General features: G+C 60.5%; 2 protein-coding genes and 1 non-coding gene across 3 annotated transcripts; all 3 read left to right on the forward strand.

The window, feature by feature from the left end:
* Positions 1-325: 325 nt before the first annotated feature.
* Positions 326-2,035, forward strand: LMJF_03_0670 (conserved hypothetical protein; the record flags this gene model as incomplete). Its single annotated transcript, XM_003721695.1, has 1 exon — positions 326-2,035. The coding sequence occupies one exon, from the start codon at positions 326-328 to the stop codon at positions 2,033-2,035; it is 1,710 nt and encodes a 569-aa protein (XP_003721743.1).
* A 10,170-nt stretch (positions 2,036-12,205) lies between these two features.
* Positions 12,206-13,066, forward strand: LMJF_03_0680 (hypothetical protein; the record flags this gene model as incomplete). Its single annotated transcript, XM_003721696.1, has 1 exon — positions 12,206-13,066. One exon carries the CDS (start codon positions 12,206-12,208, stop codon positions 13,064-13,066), a length of 861 nt encoding a protein of 286 aa, XP_003721744.1.
* Positions 13,067-14,476: 1,410 nt separating this feature from the next.
* LMJF_03_TRNALYS_01 lies at positions 14,477-14,549 on the forward strand. Its single transcript has one exon. It is a non-coding gene; the product is annotated as a tRNA-Lys (tRNA).
* Positions 14,550-15,233: the final 684 nt, after the last annotated feature.

Consider the following 15,233-nt stretch of genomic DNA (forward strand, 5'->3'; position numbering starts at 1 on the left):
GACTGTGTGTGTGTGTGTGTGTTGGGGGGGGGGGGGGCATGTGGGCGCGCATCTACAGACTGTGTCTCCCTCCTCCAAGACCTGTTCGCTCTGCCCTAGCAGGCGGCGAAAAATGGCGTGCGTGCGTGCGTGTTTAGCGTGTCTCGTCGATGTCACCATCAACCTCAGCGGCACACGCTGGCCGTGGTACGTATCTTCAGGCAAGCCTGCTCTCTCCGCGGTGGTCACGCGCTGCTGCTACTCGCTCCTCACTGTCTTCTCTCTTCTCTGACACACGTGCATACACGCAGAGTGCGGTTAAGCCGATCCCCTCCCTTCAGCTCCGATGCGCGGGAAGGGGCACAAGCGTCTCGCTGCACGGTCCTTCCAACAGTGGCAGAAACTCCACTACAATGCACTGTGCGACCGTCAGATGCCCACGCCGTTGCACGCGACGTTGCGACTCCCCGTGCGTCGTGTGGCGCACCAGCCGTCGTCATGTCCGTCAGCGCCGGCGTCTGTGGACATGCAGCTGACGACGAACAGCAGCGCGGTGCTGCAGTGGTGGCAGCGCGAGTACGACCCTTTTCTTCTTGGCTGCGATGCTAGTGCACACAGGACGGCCGGCCCAACGCCGCCAGCAACGACCGCGACGCATGTACTGGCCAGCACGCGCGTCAGTGCCCACGTTGGCCCGCCAGCACCGCCGCTGGGCTACCCCGATTACATCGCGATAGAGGCAACACAGCACACGGAAGGTGTCCTGCGGGGCGAGACGTACGCCTACCACCACGCAGCAGCGGTAGGGGCTGTCCCGGCGCCGCCACCCGGTGCGGCGTACCCTTCACCAGTGAAGTGGATCCAGCAGCCATTGCTGGACGGCTTCGTCGCGCAGCGCCTCACTGCACACATCGGCGTGACGACCGGCTCGCTTCTCGACACCCGGCGTACGGCAATGGCACTCGGTCGTCAGCTGCCGCCCGTTGAATTATCACCGTTCTACGCGGCCAGTGCGTTGCTGGATCGGTGGTGCCTTTTCGGCGAGGCGGCAGCAGTGGTGCCGTCCATGCCGGCGTCATCAGGCGCCACCTTGGATGGGACACAGCAGTCGCAGCGGCCGCACGATGCGGCCGCGCATCACCTCCGCATCGCAGAGCTAGCGCTCGGGGCGGGGCTTCTGTCAAACTACCGCGCCGTGTGGCTGAACGGCGCCGTGCTCTCGCACCCCGGCACAGCCCGCTCTGTCCTTGTAGTCGGTCCCCGACGCAGCGGGAAGACTACGCTGGCGCTGCACTGCCTTTCGGCGGCTGCGATGCAGGCGTCCAGCAGCGCGAGCGGCGACGGCGGTGTGCGGCTGACGGCGGCGGAACACTTCTTCCTCGCAGCTGGCATGCCTGTTCGACGCATGCTAGACCCTGCCAGCACGCGGCTCACATCACCGACCATCTTCGCGTGCTCACTGCCGCACCACATCACCGTGGGTCTTGGCGCCGTGTTGGGCACCCTGCGGCCGAACCCTGGCTTGGCAGCCGCCGTGGAGCTCCCGTCCTTTCTCCAGTGCGAAGCCGGCCTACGCGCTTGCCTGCGCAACACCGACGGTGTGCTGTGGGACATGAGCAAGACGTACCGCGTGCGACTCGAAGACATCTACAGGGCATCCTCGCCTGACATCAGCACGCAGTGGGCCCCCGTCGTTGTAAACACCCTGGCAGGCGTAGTACTGCTCGACTGGAACGTGGAGGAGCTCGCCAGCGCGTCGCCGACGCCGGTGCGCAACGCAGTTCGCGAGATCCCGCTGCACGACGGCGGCGTGGAAGAGCTCCTGAAGCGGGCACAAGACTACATGTTTCACGGGCATCATCTCCTGCGCACGGTGTACGACGCACCGCAGGACGCGCCCGCACGCCTTGCAGACGCTCTTGCAGATGAGTGGGACACGGCGCAGCCCCGATCCCTCGCCAACGGCACCGCGCCAGCCCTGCACTGCATCGAGGGTTCTGTTAACTTCGACCTCGCCACGCAACTTATCATGAGCCTCCTCAGCGAACGTGCGTGAAAAGAGCCCCCACCCACCCCCGGTCCCCCAGCGGCCCGCGACACACACACGCACACGCGCACACGCGTGACCTCCACTAATCACCGAAACGCCCAACATCAAAAACAGCTCACCAGTGAAAAGCGCGCCCACCAGTCAGCCAAACAACGCCATCGACCCGGGCCGCCTTGGGGGGGGGGGGGCCCGCCCGCCCACCCACCGCACACGCCAAAGAGCCGGCGAAGCACAGATGCCGACACGCCCCGAAGAGCCCCGCACTGGCGGCGCGCAAGAAAAGGGCGACACTGGCAGCCATTTCCGCCCAACTCGCCCACCCCCTCCTCCTCCTAAACCCGCTACGCGCACCCCCTCGCCCGGGCCGCGCTGGCGCCCCGCCGAGCGCGCGGGTGGCGAAAACGCAGGCGGCCCAGGACCGCCCCACCCACCCCCTTTCCCAACTGCCCCAGCGGCGCCAGGGCCGCCAAAGGCGCCCCGGCCCGGCAGGGGGACGAAAAGCCGGGCGAGGGCGGGCGCTTTTCGTTTCGGGGACAGCCCCCGTTACAAGAGCGGCCGCCCCCCCCCTCCCCAGAGGCGCAAACGCCCACCGCGGCCCCGCAAAGCCACCGCCCAAGCCGACGAGGAGGCCCCCCCCCGCCCGCGAAACAGAGTAGTGTTCCCACCACCCGCCCCACCCAGGGCGCGGCTGAAAAAAGAACCGCGACAGCCCCTTTTCAGCACACGCCGCCCCGCCCCGTGGCGATACACGCCCGGAAAACAAAAAGCCACAGAAAGGGCAAGCCGGCACCGCCCGGCTTATTTCCCGCGGACTTTAACGGTGCCATAACAACGGCCCGCCCAGAACACACCAGCGCCAACGACGAACACAAAAAAAAAACATCAAAAATCCCGCAAACACGCCCAGATGGCGTGCCAGACCACAACACACCCGCAAAAACGAAGACACCGCACACCACACAAACAAACAAAACCTTCCGCTACAAGCCGGTCTTTTGTTTTTTTTTGCTAAGCTGAACTGACCTTTGGCAGCCGCCAGCTGCCAACCAGCTTCCCAAAGCCGCGCCAACATCGCCAACGATACCAAAAAAAAAAACCCGGGGCCCCGACCAGGTGCGCAAAAGAAAAAACTGTACCCAAACACTACTGGCGAAGAGACGGGCGCGGCGAGCAACCCCCCCCCCTCCCCGCGGCCGCAATGTGTGAAAAAAAGGGGGAAAGACACCCCCCTGGAACAAGGCCCAAAAGATGTTTAGGGTGCCTTTCTAGATCGCACACCTGCGTTTTGGTCGGCAAAAAAGCGAAAGTGGCAGAGAGAAGACACCGGCAAGGCGCGGAGGCCGTGCCCCCGCAACCCACACCCTTCCCCAAAACACGCAAATGGGAAAAGATTTGCGCAGCCACAAGGTCGGGCAGCACCAAAGGACGCACAAAACGCGGCAAACGAGCCCCACGCGCCAAGAGTTTTTTTGCAAGGCAAAAAAGGACATATGTATTTCCTAGGGGTGACCACCCCAACCGCCACAACAAAGAGGCAGCACATGTGGACCTTTCGGAGCTTCATGGGTAAGCTCTTCTTCGCGTTTTGCCGCACGACAACGCCATCTGGGGACCCCGCCCCGGTCGAAATCGCGGCCCCTTGCGGCCGCAGACCCCCCACCCCACCCCGGCAGCCCACGCGCCCTTTCCACCGGCAACCGCCCCGGATCTCCCCAGCCGGGGCAAAAGGCCGAAGGAGCCAGCAAGCTAGAAACAATCGAGCGAGGGGTGCCATGGGCGGTTCGCGGGGGCTGGGGGGCGGGTTTGGCTTTTCATCGGAAAGGGGGGCGGGGCTGGCCCGAAGGCAAAGCGGCCCACGCAGGAACCGGGAAAGGGGGGGCCGCGAGGGCGGCTTTTGCGGCACTGGCGCCTACGATCCCATGGCTGCATTTTTTTCCTTGAGACCCTGAGGATACGATTGCTCAGGGAACTCTTCGCGGCAGTGGTTTCGCCAACGGTGTGGCTTTTGGAAGATTTCCGCCTCCGGGTGATGCGCGCGATAAACGTTGTGAGGGGGGGGGGGCGCTTCGTTGGTAAAGCCAGACCGGCCGGCGCCTCCCTCGTCCCCCCAAAGGGAGGCCTTTTACGAGGCCCCCAGCAGCGCCCCAGCGGCCGCAGGGGGCCCAGGGCAGGAAAGGCAAGCCGGGCCCGCCGCGGCCCCTTGCCCGGCAGCGGATGCGGAAACAGCCGCCGGCACAGCCAAAGCGGTAATCTGGGGATGTGGAAAGGCTTCACCCCCTGGCAACCTTTCGGGGCGTCAACCTTTTGGTAGGGGCGCGGGCCGCGCGGGCATCCGCGGCTTGGGTTGATCCGGGCGGCGCGGCGTGGGCCAAGGCATGCCAGAACACGCCGCCAGCAGCCCGCCGCAGCTGGCGCCCGCCCTTTCCGCAAAGCCAAAAGGGAGCCCGGAGCATCGGAACCCCAAAGGCGTAGGAGAGCACACCCCCGGGGCCAGTGGCTGGCGAAGCGGTGGCGGGCAGAAATGCCCACGAGGGGTGGGAAACGATAAGGCCTTCCGCCTGAGGTTCCTGGGGGCGTTGCGGCCGGGGGGCCCACGGCGGCCGGCGCGGTTGTTCAAAACGTGTTGTTGAAAGGGGGCCGGTTGGGGTTTCTGTTGCCGCCGGCGGGGGCCGCCTTTGGGTCTGGCGGCTGGGGTAGGTGGCGGCGCCGGAAAACCCACGCCGCTGGTGGCGCCCTTTCGGTAGGAAGGGGCCGAGGGGGGCGCGGCCGCGGGCGGGGGGGGGGACCGGGGGGCTGCGGGGGTGGCGTTTTTGACGGTTAGTTGAGGGCGAAACCTTTGGCTGGGGCGCTTTGGCCCCGGGGAAAAAAACGTTTTCCCACCAAAAATAGGAAATACACGGACGGCCCTGAAGCCAAAAAACCACGAACGGCGATTTCCGCAGATTTGCTCAGCTCTTATTGTCACACCTAAAGAATCGCATCCCCAATACATTTCATTTCCGGTACGACGAAGCCCAGCTTACCCCATATGCCGAGCCAGGTAAAAAGGAAAAGGGGCGCCCGCAAAGAACTACCCCGCCCATCGGCAGTTAAGAAGCAGCGGGGGCAGCGAAACCCACAGGCCAAAACTTTTTTTCACAGCCCACGCTAATTTTTTTTTTTACGCAAGCACCAGGCGCCGAGAACAGCACACCGCTGGCACTAACAAACCGGGCTCTGGCGGGCGCGCGAGGGACCTCGCGGCGGCAGGGCTTATATGGCCCCCCCCAAAAAAAAAGCGCGCCCTTGCTTTTTGGCTGACCTTTCAGGCCCCCCCCCTCATGCAAAAAAGGAAAAGGGCGGCGACAGGCCGGGCTTCTTACAAAACACGGACGGTTGACGCAAAGGCGCCCGGCTTGTAATGGCTGGTTGTCGGGCTGTTTTGTTCACAGCGGAAAGGCTGCGCGTTTCGGCTTTTCGAAAGACTTCTGCGATGCCACCCCTCCGTCGCAAGGCCCCACAGTTCGCAACAGTGTTGCTGACGGTGGGGATTGAACGGCGCAAGGGGGCGTCAGCCGCCACGACCAAAGATAAAAACGAAAGGACCAGGCCCAAATGCGGGCCAAACGCTCCCCCACCCCCTTCATGAAACGAAGAAGTGATCGGGAGAAAAGCGCCGGTCTGTATAACCCAAGCGGTGCTACAAAGGGGTTGGCGACGGGACAAATTATGATATGGGGGGACTTCTTTCAATCATTTTTGTTGGCGGAAAAGGGCATGCCTTTTTCGCTTGCGTAAAAGTTTTTCTAGTAACTGATTCTGGGGCTTTGGCTTGGGGGCCTGGCGTGACCGGCTGGGTGAAAACAGAGGCCTTTGAAATCCCTGTCGATAGAAAATTTGCCGCAAAGCAAACACGACCCTGGCTATTACATTCTCGTCTTTGCTGCGCACTGGTGGGCTCTTTGCCCCTGGTGTCGACCAGCGTTTTTGCGAGCTTGGGGGCAGTTTGGGGCTTCGGAGCCCTTTTGCTCAGAATTAGCGGTCTGGTTGTCTGTGGAAAGATCACCTGACTTGCAAATGTTGGCGTGGGGTAAAGCACACGTGATCACGAATTCTTTGCGCCAGGGGTTGCTTTGGCGGTTGTGGTGCGGTGCGGGGGCGAGCGCAGTTTTTTTTTTTTTGCAAGGCCGTGTCCCAGGTTATGCTCTAAGCGGGTTTGCGAAGAGCACCTGGCGCACCACCGCAGGGGGCGTTTTTTTTTGAGCGCCAGAACGCCTTTTGATGACAACCGACTTCCAAGTGACTTTTTTCAAACATGGGATGCGAAAACTGCTCTTTTATCCCATTTGGCTCTTGTCGGGGCCCCTTTCCTGTGCGAAGGCTTTGTTCTGGCGGTCTTGCTGCTTTGTGCCTGGCGTCTGGGGTCGAAACGTTTTGGGTCGCCTTGCGTGCGTGCTTTTGAAGCCCCTGCTTCCTCGCGGGTGTTTCAAATCCATTATCCATGCAACAGCCAGACGCAAAGCAGCGCAATTAATCCCTTGGATTTCATAAACTTGGTATCGTGAAGAGCCGCCGGGGAAAATAAAGGGTTCTTTTTGCGGTCGCGTGGGCCGCTGCAAGGCCCCAAATTTCCGCATCCCCAGAAGAACACCTTTAGGATTTTTCCAGGCAATCATATGTAGAGGACGCCTGTGTCCTTACTAAAGCCGGGGTCGGCGTCGGGAAACGGTTTGCGGCCGGGCCGGCTTTTCGGGTCGTGGTGCCGGTGGTGCGCGCTGGGGGCCTCGGGGATGGTCCGTTGTCCTGCTGTGCCTTTTTGGTGGCGCGGGCTTTGGGCCCTGGGGCTGCGTGTGCTGTGGGTCAGCCAACACCCCACGCCCGCGCCGCAGCGCCCCGCCCCCTTTTCCCGCTTTGGGGAAGGGGGGGGGGCGCCGCTGGGGCCACCCTTAAGTATTCCCCAAGCGGCCAAAAGCGCCCCAGGCCAGAGCCCACCCTTTGCTGAAAACAGCGCGCTTTCAGGAAACAAGAAAAGAAGCTACGCCGCCGCGCGGCGTTTTTAGGCGCAAGCTGAGTAAGGTTATGCTTGTGTGGAAATCGGGCGCCTTGCGCCGTAAAAGAGGGGCTTTTCAGGCCCGAGTGATTCTGTTGTCTGGTGGCTAAAAACCCAAAGCGCTGTGTGTTGTTGGTTTCGCTTTGCTCGGTGCCGGTGTCGCGGGCGATTTTCGCATCCCGTCTGGGGGTTCGGCCTCCGGCTTCTGTGCGGCTTGGGCGGCCTTGGTACATGTTTGGCGTTCCTGGGCTTTCCTTCTGGCGCTGGCGGCGCCTGGGGCCACGCGCGCCAACCTGTTCACCCAACCCTTTGTCCGTGCCGGTTGGGCAGGTCATGCCGCCGGGAGTCTTTTCGCATGACGCGCATATTTGTTCGCCTTGATGACTCTGTCGTGGGGTTCTGTGTGTGTTTGGGGTGGGGGGCGGTGGGCGTTTGCGTGACTTTTAAGGGTGGGGGTTTGCTGGGTTTCGTAAAAGGAGGTCGCCGTTTCTTTCGGCGTGGGGTTGGTGGGGCCTTGCGGGGTTGTTCGCGTGTTTTTCTGTGCCTGGTTATGTTGGGGCGCGTGGTGGTGGGCTTTGTGGCGGGGCGGGGCTGGTTTTGTTCGGGTGCGCTGGGGGCTTGGATCTCCAAATGGCGTGGGAAGGCCTCGGTTTGTGGTTTCCAAGGGCCCGGTGCACCCGTTCTTTTCGGGGAAGTAAAGAAGCCCATGCCTACACAAATGCCGATCCGCTTCTGTGCCGGTGGCCTGGGGAGGTGCCTACAACATGGGAAAGCCACAGTGATTCATCGTTACTCGTGTCTGCAGTCGGGTCCTGGACGGCTTTGCGTTGGGGTGGCCTGGGGCAGTGGGGGCTGTTTTGCCATTCGTGTGAGGGGCAGGGTGTCGGCGTGACTCGGGGGTGCCAAACTCAGCCTTCACACTCCCAGCCAGTGCTTGGGGCCTGTTCCACTCCGAGGGGGATGCCCTAGGACTGGTGAAAAACATGGCGGGGAAGTGGTTAAAAGGTGACCAGCGGGGCGGTGTTTGTTTTGAGTGTGGGGCGGGGGTCGTGCCCAGATGGCTCGGGGGGGGGGACTCTTTTACTGTAACGCGCGTGTTCACGGCTACTTCGCACCACCCGATGGAGCGTGCGGCGGGACCGGAGTAGGCTCGTGCTCTATGGCGGTGGACAGACGCGATGAAAAGGTTGCTTGGACGATGTTGTGCGTGCCGCAGCCTCGGGCAGGAAGACGCCCTCCGTTGGGTGTTGAATCTCAGTGTGGGTCGCGGTGTGTTTTGGCATGCTTTCAAATGAGACGATGCTCGAGAGCAGTAGGCTTTGCACAGGGGTTTGACAGGACAGCGCCTTTGAAGGGAACCTCCGCTCCACTTTCCAATTTCAGCATTGCAATAGCAAATGGTGGTGGCTGCTGTCTTCGGTGGTTTCGTCCGCAGGCTAAACGGCATGTGGGAGGGGAGCTGGCAGCCAAGTGGGGAAGATGGAATGATTCGAAAGGTTACGACGAAGTAACAGGGGGCTGTAGAAACAGCAGTTGGTCCAGGGCGCCGCGAGTAGGCGTTTAGGGTCAGAAGCACTCATAAGCAAGAGATGGATGCAGGTTATCTCCCGTGGGACTTCGAAGGAGCTGCTGCGGACACAAAGGTTGCCGCAGCTGAAATCCTTATACAACTCTCCCTCGTGTTTACAATGGCTGCATGTATTGATCGGCAAGGGCGGGCGATTCTTAAGATTATTCGTGCATCTTGAAGCGCTTGGTGTGGTGGGTGATTATCAGAGAACAAGGTGGTAGGGAGAGCGTTTGGTTGCTGAAGTGCATCCCTGTGAAGGGGATTGGATCTACTCACGAGATTTCCATCGCATCCATGCCGTACTGCTCAACTTGCATTCTTGCATGCGTTTGTCTTTCCCGGCTTTCACTTTCGCATTCTCACGCGCTGAGAGATGGTCTGTGAAGGGTGGCAAACGTGACTGCGGTCGTTTATGTGCCGTTTTCGGTCGCTTTTCCCCCGATTGTTATCATCCTTGTACTCTCAGTCACTGGTACAGTTACTTATGCTTAGAATCTCTTGTATTTCTGGCTGTCAATTAGGCCCTGTTTCTATCACTGAGACTGCGAAGTCGCGCTAGCGTGAACTTTCAAGCGTTTTTTTTTTCGAGTCGCTCTACCGTAGGAGGCCACTCTTTGGGATGCATGGGCAGATTGCTCGGGAGATTTTAGCCTTGTGGGAGGTTTCTCCACAAAGCTCTTCGTTTGGAGGTGATGTAGCTGAGCTTTCCTGATTTACGACGGTCGCAACACGCTGTGTCAGAGCACCACGTCAGTGTATCCATCACTTGCGTTGTTGAGCGGTACTTGGCGGTGCTCGCTTTGCCCAGGGTTTCTAACACAGCCAATTACATTCTCTTTTCGGATCTCGAGCTAAGTACTTGCAAAAACCTCGCTATTCTACTTCATATTCGAAAAGTGTTCTTGTGCCAAAGGTATCGTAGAACCTCGACAACGATAGACTCTTCGCGGAAGTATGCGAAAAGCATACACGACCCATGCCACAGCGGCTCTCTTTTTTCGAGTGGGCCAAGTGACGGTGTTTCGCTTCTTGTTACGGCATCCACCTCGCGTCTTTTGAGCTCTTGCAGTAGTCTTGACGGAAAAGGGGCATGCCGAAGAAGAGGGGAAGGGTTGAAAGTGTCGAGTCGGATCGAAACGCCCTCAGGACTCACCGAGCCGAGGTCGGTGTTTGTATGAAAGGTTGCTCGGGGAGTGGTGTCCAGCTTGTACTCAAAGCTTTGTGACAGAAGCTCGAAGTGTGTGGGAGCACGCACTGCCTGCTTTTATGTGCCGGTCGCTGCTTACTGATGTCGCTTGTCTCTTCAAGACGTCTCGTCTGCCCACAGTGTTTTTTTTCTCCATGGGAGCGTTATACTTTTTGAGGTTAACGGCCTGATCTGGGGGACCTTGCGCTGACAATAACGTGAGCCGTTTGCATCCTTACAGTTAAGTGCGTCACACGCGGTATCGGCGTGCTGAGTGGCTGCGGCATAACCGGCTTGTCATCACGCATTGTGTTGGATCGGGAGATGAAGTTGTCATCACGCAAACCGTGTCTTTGGCGTGGCTTTCTGTTCTTATACGCTAGTGTACGTCTCTTGTGACTCGCCCTCTGCACCCACAATATGCCTGGTTGTTTTGCGTGCGGTTGTGCGAGTGACATGTTCCGTGACCCGCTTCAACGCCCTTTGATTCTGCAGCGAAGGCTTCTCTGGTTCTCCTAAGCGAGGTACTGGTGTCGTTCCACCTCCGCATCACCGCCAGCAGGTAAGAGCGTGTGCTCATGTCTAGGTGAATGTTTTGCGCCACTTTTGCGGAGGGGCTTAATTCTGGCGCTGCTGCTTTCGCCTGCGAGATGATCGCTCCTTACAAAATGGCCAACGTATTGTTGCCACCTACAGCTAGACACACCAGGTGCAGTGGCATTTCGTCCGGTCACTCGTCTTGCTTTCTCCGTTGCTTCAGCCCAGCTCCCACTGAATCATTTGGCACACTGTCAGTGCCATCGTCACCCGTGCGTCCGATACGAGCTTGCAGGCTGTCAGTCACCACAATGACTTTCACCTGAAGGCGTCGTGGGGCGAGGCAATGACAATGCGCGGCTTGTGTTTCGGCGCAATCGATGTCCCGGAAAGGATACACAGATCAGCTTCAGAAAGGAGGTGGGGCATGTTGCTCTCAGAGGCTCGCTCTCTCCTGGGTTTTGGTATGCTTCCCTGCCCCAACATGGGACGTCGCGCACTTGTGAAGTACAGCAGTGTGCTATGGTAAAAGTTCAGACGTGTGCAAGTCTCTCTCGCTGCCAGTGTAGTCTTTTTTTTTTTTGAAAGATTGCAGTCGGTTGTCTATACGCGTGTATGCTCGCAGTTTCGGAGCTGCAAGTTTTAGCAGGGGTGAAGATCTTGAGGGGTGATCTTGCCTGCACTCGGTTCTGGCCTTTAGCGGCTTCTGGGTCTTTGGTACTCAGCGCTGGTCTTGCCTTCCTTGGTGCCAGATACGTGCAAGGCAGCCTCGTTTCTTTCGCTGAGTACGGGGCCAGTGTGTGTGTGTGTGCATGTGTGCAGGATGCGGTGATGCATTTCAATGAGCAACGACTGCGCGCTTTTCATGCGCTCTATCTTGCTTTGTTGCAGCGCTCCAGCAGCTGAAGCGGAGCGCGATAGGAAGCAGCTTCCTTGTACACTCAGCGACTCATTTTGCCGGTTGTGAGCACGATATGATGGTGGCTACGGCAGCGCCTAGCCAGGGTAGTGGGGCTATAGGATGAACTTCTCAGGCACACTGCTGCCGAACAGCGTAAGTCGAGGCACTGCTGTAGACAGCACAGGCGATTCCGCAGAATCGCATGACACTCAAGTCTCACCTACGCTCAACGCCGCTGGAAAAGGAGGGTGCGAAGCATAGGAGGAACGAGCGTATGGTGCGAGCAAACCACAACGAACACTGTTGACGCGGTAATGTGCAGCAGGTCCAGCGCACAAACCCCATCACACGCACGGTGGCCTAGACACACAGGAGCGGGTACTCAGCTATTGCCTCTGATCGATGCTTTTCACTAGAGATCATGAGGATAACCGTGCTGACGCGTGCTCCGTTGCCGCCAACTCTCAGACAAGAAGTTATCTTCAACAGACGCACAATAAAAGAGAAGAAAGGGCTGTGCTCTATATCAGGCAGCATCGGGACAGTAGCGGCAGTGGTGCGTGCCCGCGGAGCGGTGTGTGAAGCGTACCGTGGATTCCTCGCTCGAAGTGACGCGAGCATAGGCGTCAACGCGGCACGCACACCATACGTAGCGCCCATCGCGTGCCGCTGTACTCGATCACTGTTACCGTTTTGGGAAGCGGCTAGCTTGCACTTCACACGAATAGGTGACCCTCCATGCACGTGTCTCTTTCTCCTACCTTCTCTCCTTCACCTTCTCTTTTTGCGATTACACTTGGCACGTTATTGAGCGGGCGCCTGCTCACGTGGCATCGCGGAGGTGCTGCATCAACGACAGGTGATCGAGACCTCCTGCCGCACATGAGCTGCATAGGGAAGGCGCACTCACGGCCTCTTCGCACCTATTCGTACGCCCTCGTTTTTACTCTTCCATGTCGTCACACCAAATTTTGATAACCGCGCCTGAGGTGTACTCGAAGCGCTTCGCGCAGGCGTTGGAGGCACGCTCCCTAATCCCTATGGCAGTTCCGGTGATCGAGACCATCGCGACACCGGACACGGCAGACATGCGGGCACTGCTGGAGCAGGACCTCAACGGCATCGACTACATTGCTTTTTGCAGCCGGTGCGCCGTTGATTCGCTGAGCGCCGCCTTGGACCACCGATACGGCGGTGGCGGCGAGTCGGTGTCAGAGCGCGCCGGCAGCGCACCCGCGGTGAACGAGGACAGGCGGGCAACGGCCGTGGTGAAGGTTCTCGCCAAGTGCGCTCTGGCTGCGATCGGCAAGGACGCTGACTACGTTTTCGAGCGGCTGCGCATCCGCACGACGATATGCCCAGATGAACCGAGCCCTGCTGGCATCGCCGCAAAGCTGGCGGAGAGTGGCCGCGCGGAGGGTCGCACGATCGCCGTGCTGGCACCGTGTGTGGAGGGCTTCACGGAACCGGATGTGGTGCCGCGGTTTGTCGACCAGCTCAAGGGAATGGGGATGAAGGTGGTGCGAGTCGACGCGTACATGACGCGTCCCGTGAGCGAAGAAGCCGTCTCTGCCGCCGTTACGGCGCTGAAGAATGGAAGTGTTCGCGGCGTCGCCTTCACCAGCGCTGGCGAGATCGCTGTATTGCTGCGCCGCTCGCCCCAGTGCCTGATGAACATCGATGTGGCTTGCTTTGGCCCATACACGGCCGGGTTTGCAGCGAAGCATGGTGTCAAAGTCTCCTGTGTGGCGAAGGACTTCAGGTCGTTTGACGGGTTCGCCGCCACCATCGAGCAGCATTACGCGAGTAGATGAGCCACAGGCGCCTTGTGCTGCGTGTGCGCTCTTCCGCTGTCTCCAGTGTCTCGGCCTGTCGATCTCCGTTGTCGGTGTCCCTTAGCGTCGCCGCGCCACGTAGAAGATGCCTCTGCTCTTGGCACCTCCTTGCTCTCTTTTAGTGCATCCGTTCCGCGTTCCCTCATGACGGCGGCACACACCTCTCAGTGCGTGGCATCTCAGAGCCCAGTGCCCCCACTCTCTGTGAGGAGGGAGGCCAGGCAGCCCCGCCCTCCTATCCCCTTGCCAAATGCCGAACCACTTCTGCTGGTGGCCAAGGCGGAGTGTCTACGACATAGAGGGGTCAGAACGCTGCATCGCTACGGATGTCGGCGGTGATGTCCCGGGCGGCGCCGCGTCGGAGTGGCCTGCGGCAGTGAGCACGTCTGTGCCATCCACGTGATGGGGGAGCGGCTATGAGGTGGGCGGGTGGAGTTCGAGGCAGAGGCGGTGCCCAGAGGACTGAGGCGGCGCACGAGCGGTAACGCGCGCGTCTACGGCTGCTCGGCACCACGCGATGGGGTGCTGTGGAGCAGGGCCGGGTGGCTCGCGCGGCCTTTGAGCTCCCGGTGTGTTGTATGGCAGCGAGACGGTGTGGACACGCTGACGAAAGAATTTGTTCTGCGCTTCAGGTAGCGTGTCGCATCGACGACTCGCCATCGCTGGGGAGTGCTGCATGGGGTGGGTGGGTGGGTGCGTGTATGTGTCTGTGTGAATGCCGCGCGTCCAAATGGGCGCCTGACAGGTACGCACGAATTCGCCCATAGCGTGTGCAGGAGTGTCTCGCGCAAAGAGGAGTCGAGCAACCTCTCTCCTTGCGTGTATTTTTCCATGGCCCAACGGCGTGTCGTGGTGTGCGGCGGTTATGCCGCTTTCCGTCGTATGTGTTGTCTCTCACTGCGAAAGAATCACAGATGATGCGCGAACGGTTGCCCCCCCCCCCCTCCTCGTCTCCGCGTGAGGGTCGCGAGGGTTCCCCGAGGCCCGCGGCGACCAGCCATTGGAGGCGTGCGTTTCCGTTTGCGCTGCGGTGTGACGCATGCGAGAGGGTCGCGACACTACGGGAGGGGAGGGGGAGGGGCCACCACCCACGCCCAGTTGACTGGTGGGGTTTCCGCGCGCGTCGAGGCGGCTAGAGACGCCGCGAACCCTGCACAGGCAATCAAGTGAAGGTCTTCGTTGACATTACGCCGCCGCGCGTTCGGTTTCTGCAGCGTTACACTCGCTCTTCTTCGCGTCTCTTCTGCCTACGGCTTTGTCCAGGAGGCGAGGGGCCATGTGGTGGTCTCTGCGCTGTCGAGCAGGGGTGTGCTCCTCGTCCCCTTAGAGGAGGCGCGGCGCCCGTAAAGACGAACCACAGCTCAACCCCGATGCTTTCCACCTTGCGAAGCATTCCTAGCTCAGTCGGTAGAGCGCACGGCTCTTAACCGTGTGGTCGTGGGTTCGATCCCCACGGAGTGCGCTTTTCCCCCTTGGCTGCGCCAAGCCCCGCCTGGGCCTCTCGGTAAACGGCAGCGGCCAGGCCGCTCGCTGTCGTTTTTGCGGGGTCGGGCCTCGGCCCCTGTGGGTGGGAGGGTGTTGAAATGTGGGGTGGGTGTTGGAATGTGGGGCGGGTGTTGAAATGTGGGGTGGGTGTTGGAATGTGGGGCGTGCGCCGCCGCCGTCCTTCTCTCGCTTTCGCTCTCTCCCTTCCTCCCGGCGCGCGCGGCCCGCACGATTCCGGGAGGTTGCAGGTGGCCGGGGGCGGCGGGGACGAGTGCCGCCGATGGACGCGCGTCCACCGGCGGCTTGGCTCCAGGGCTTGGGTGATTCGTAGCGCGACTCAGGGCGGGATCACTCGGGCGTCACACACGCACCGACATATCGTTAGAAAGCACGTTTTACTAATGAGGAGCTGGCCAAGTCGCGACGAGGACCGGGGCCCCCTCCCCCCCCCCTGGCGCAAATCCCTGGCCACGCGTGTCCGCCACCACCAGCCACGGACCACGACAAGTCCACGATGGCGCCTCTCGGGGGGGGGCGTGTGGCGCTCCATCCACAACGGCGTTAGAAACACCCAAGATAAGACTTCACAGACGACGACCACGACGACGCATAACAACGGTGGAGGAGGAGCGCGGCAGACAGGGAGCATCACATCGGCGGA

This window comes from Leishmania major, chromosome 3, assembly GCF_000002725.2.
Source record: "Leishmania major strain Friedlin complete genome, chromosome 3".
In the NCBI taxonomy this organism is placed as follows: domain Eukaryota; phylum Euglenozoa; class Kinetoplastea; order Trypanosomatida; family Trypanosomatidae; genus Leishmania; species Leishmania major.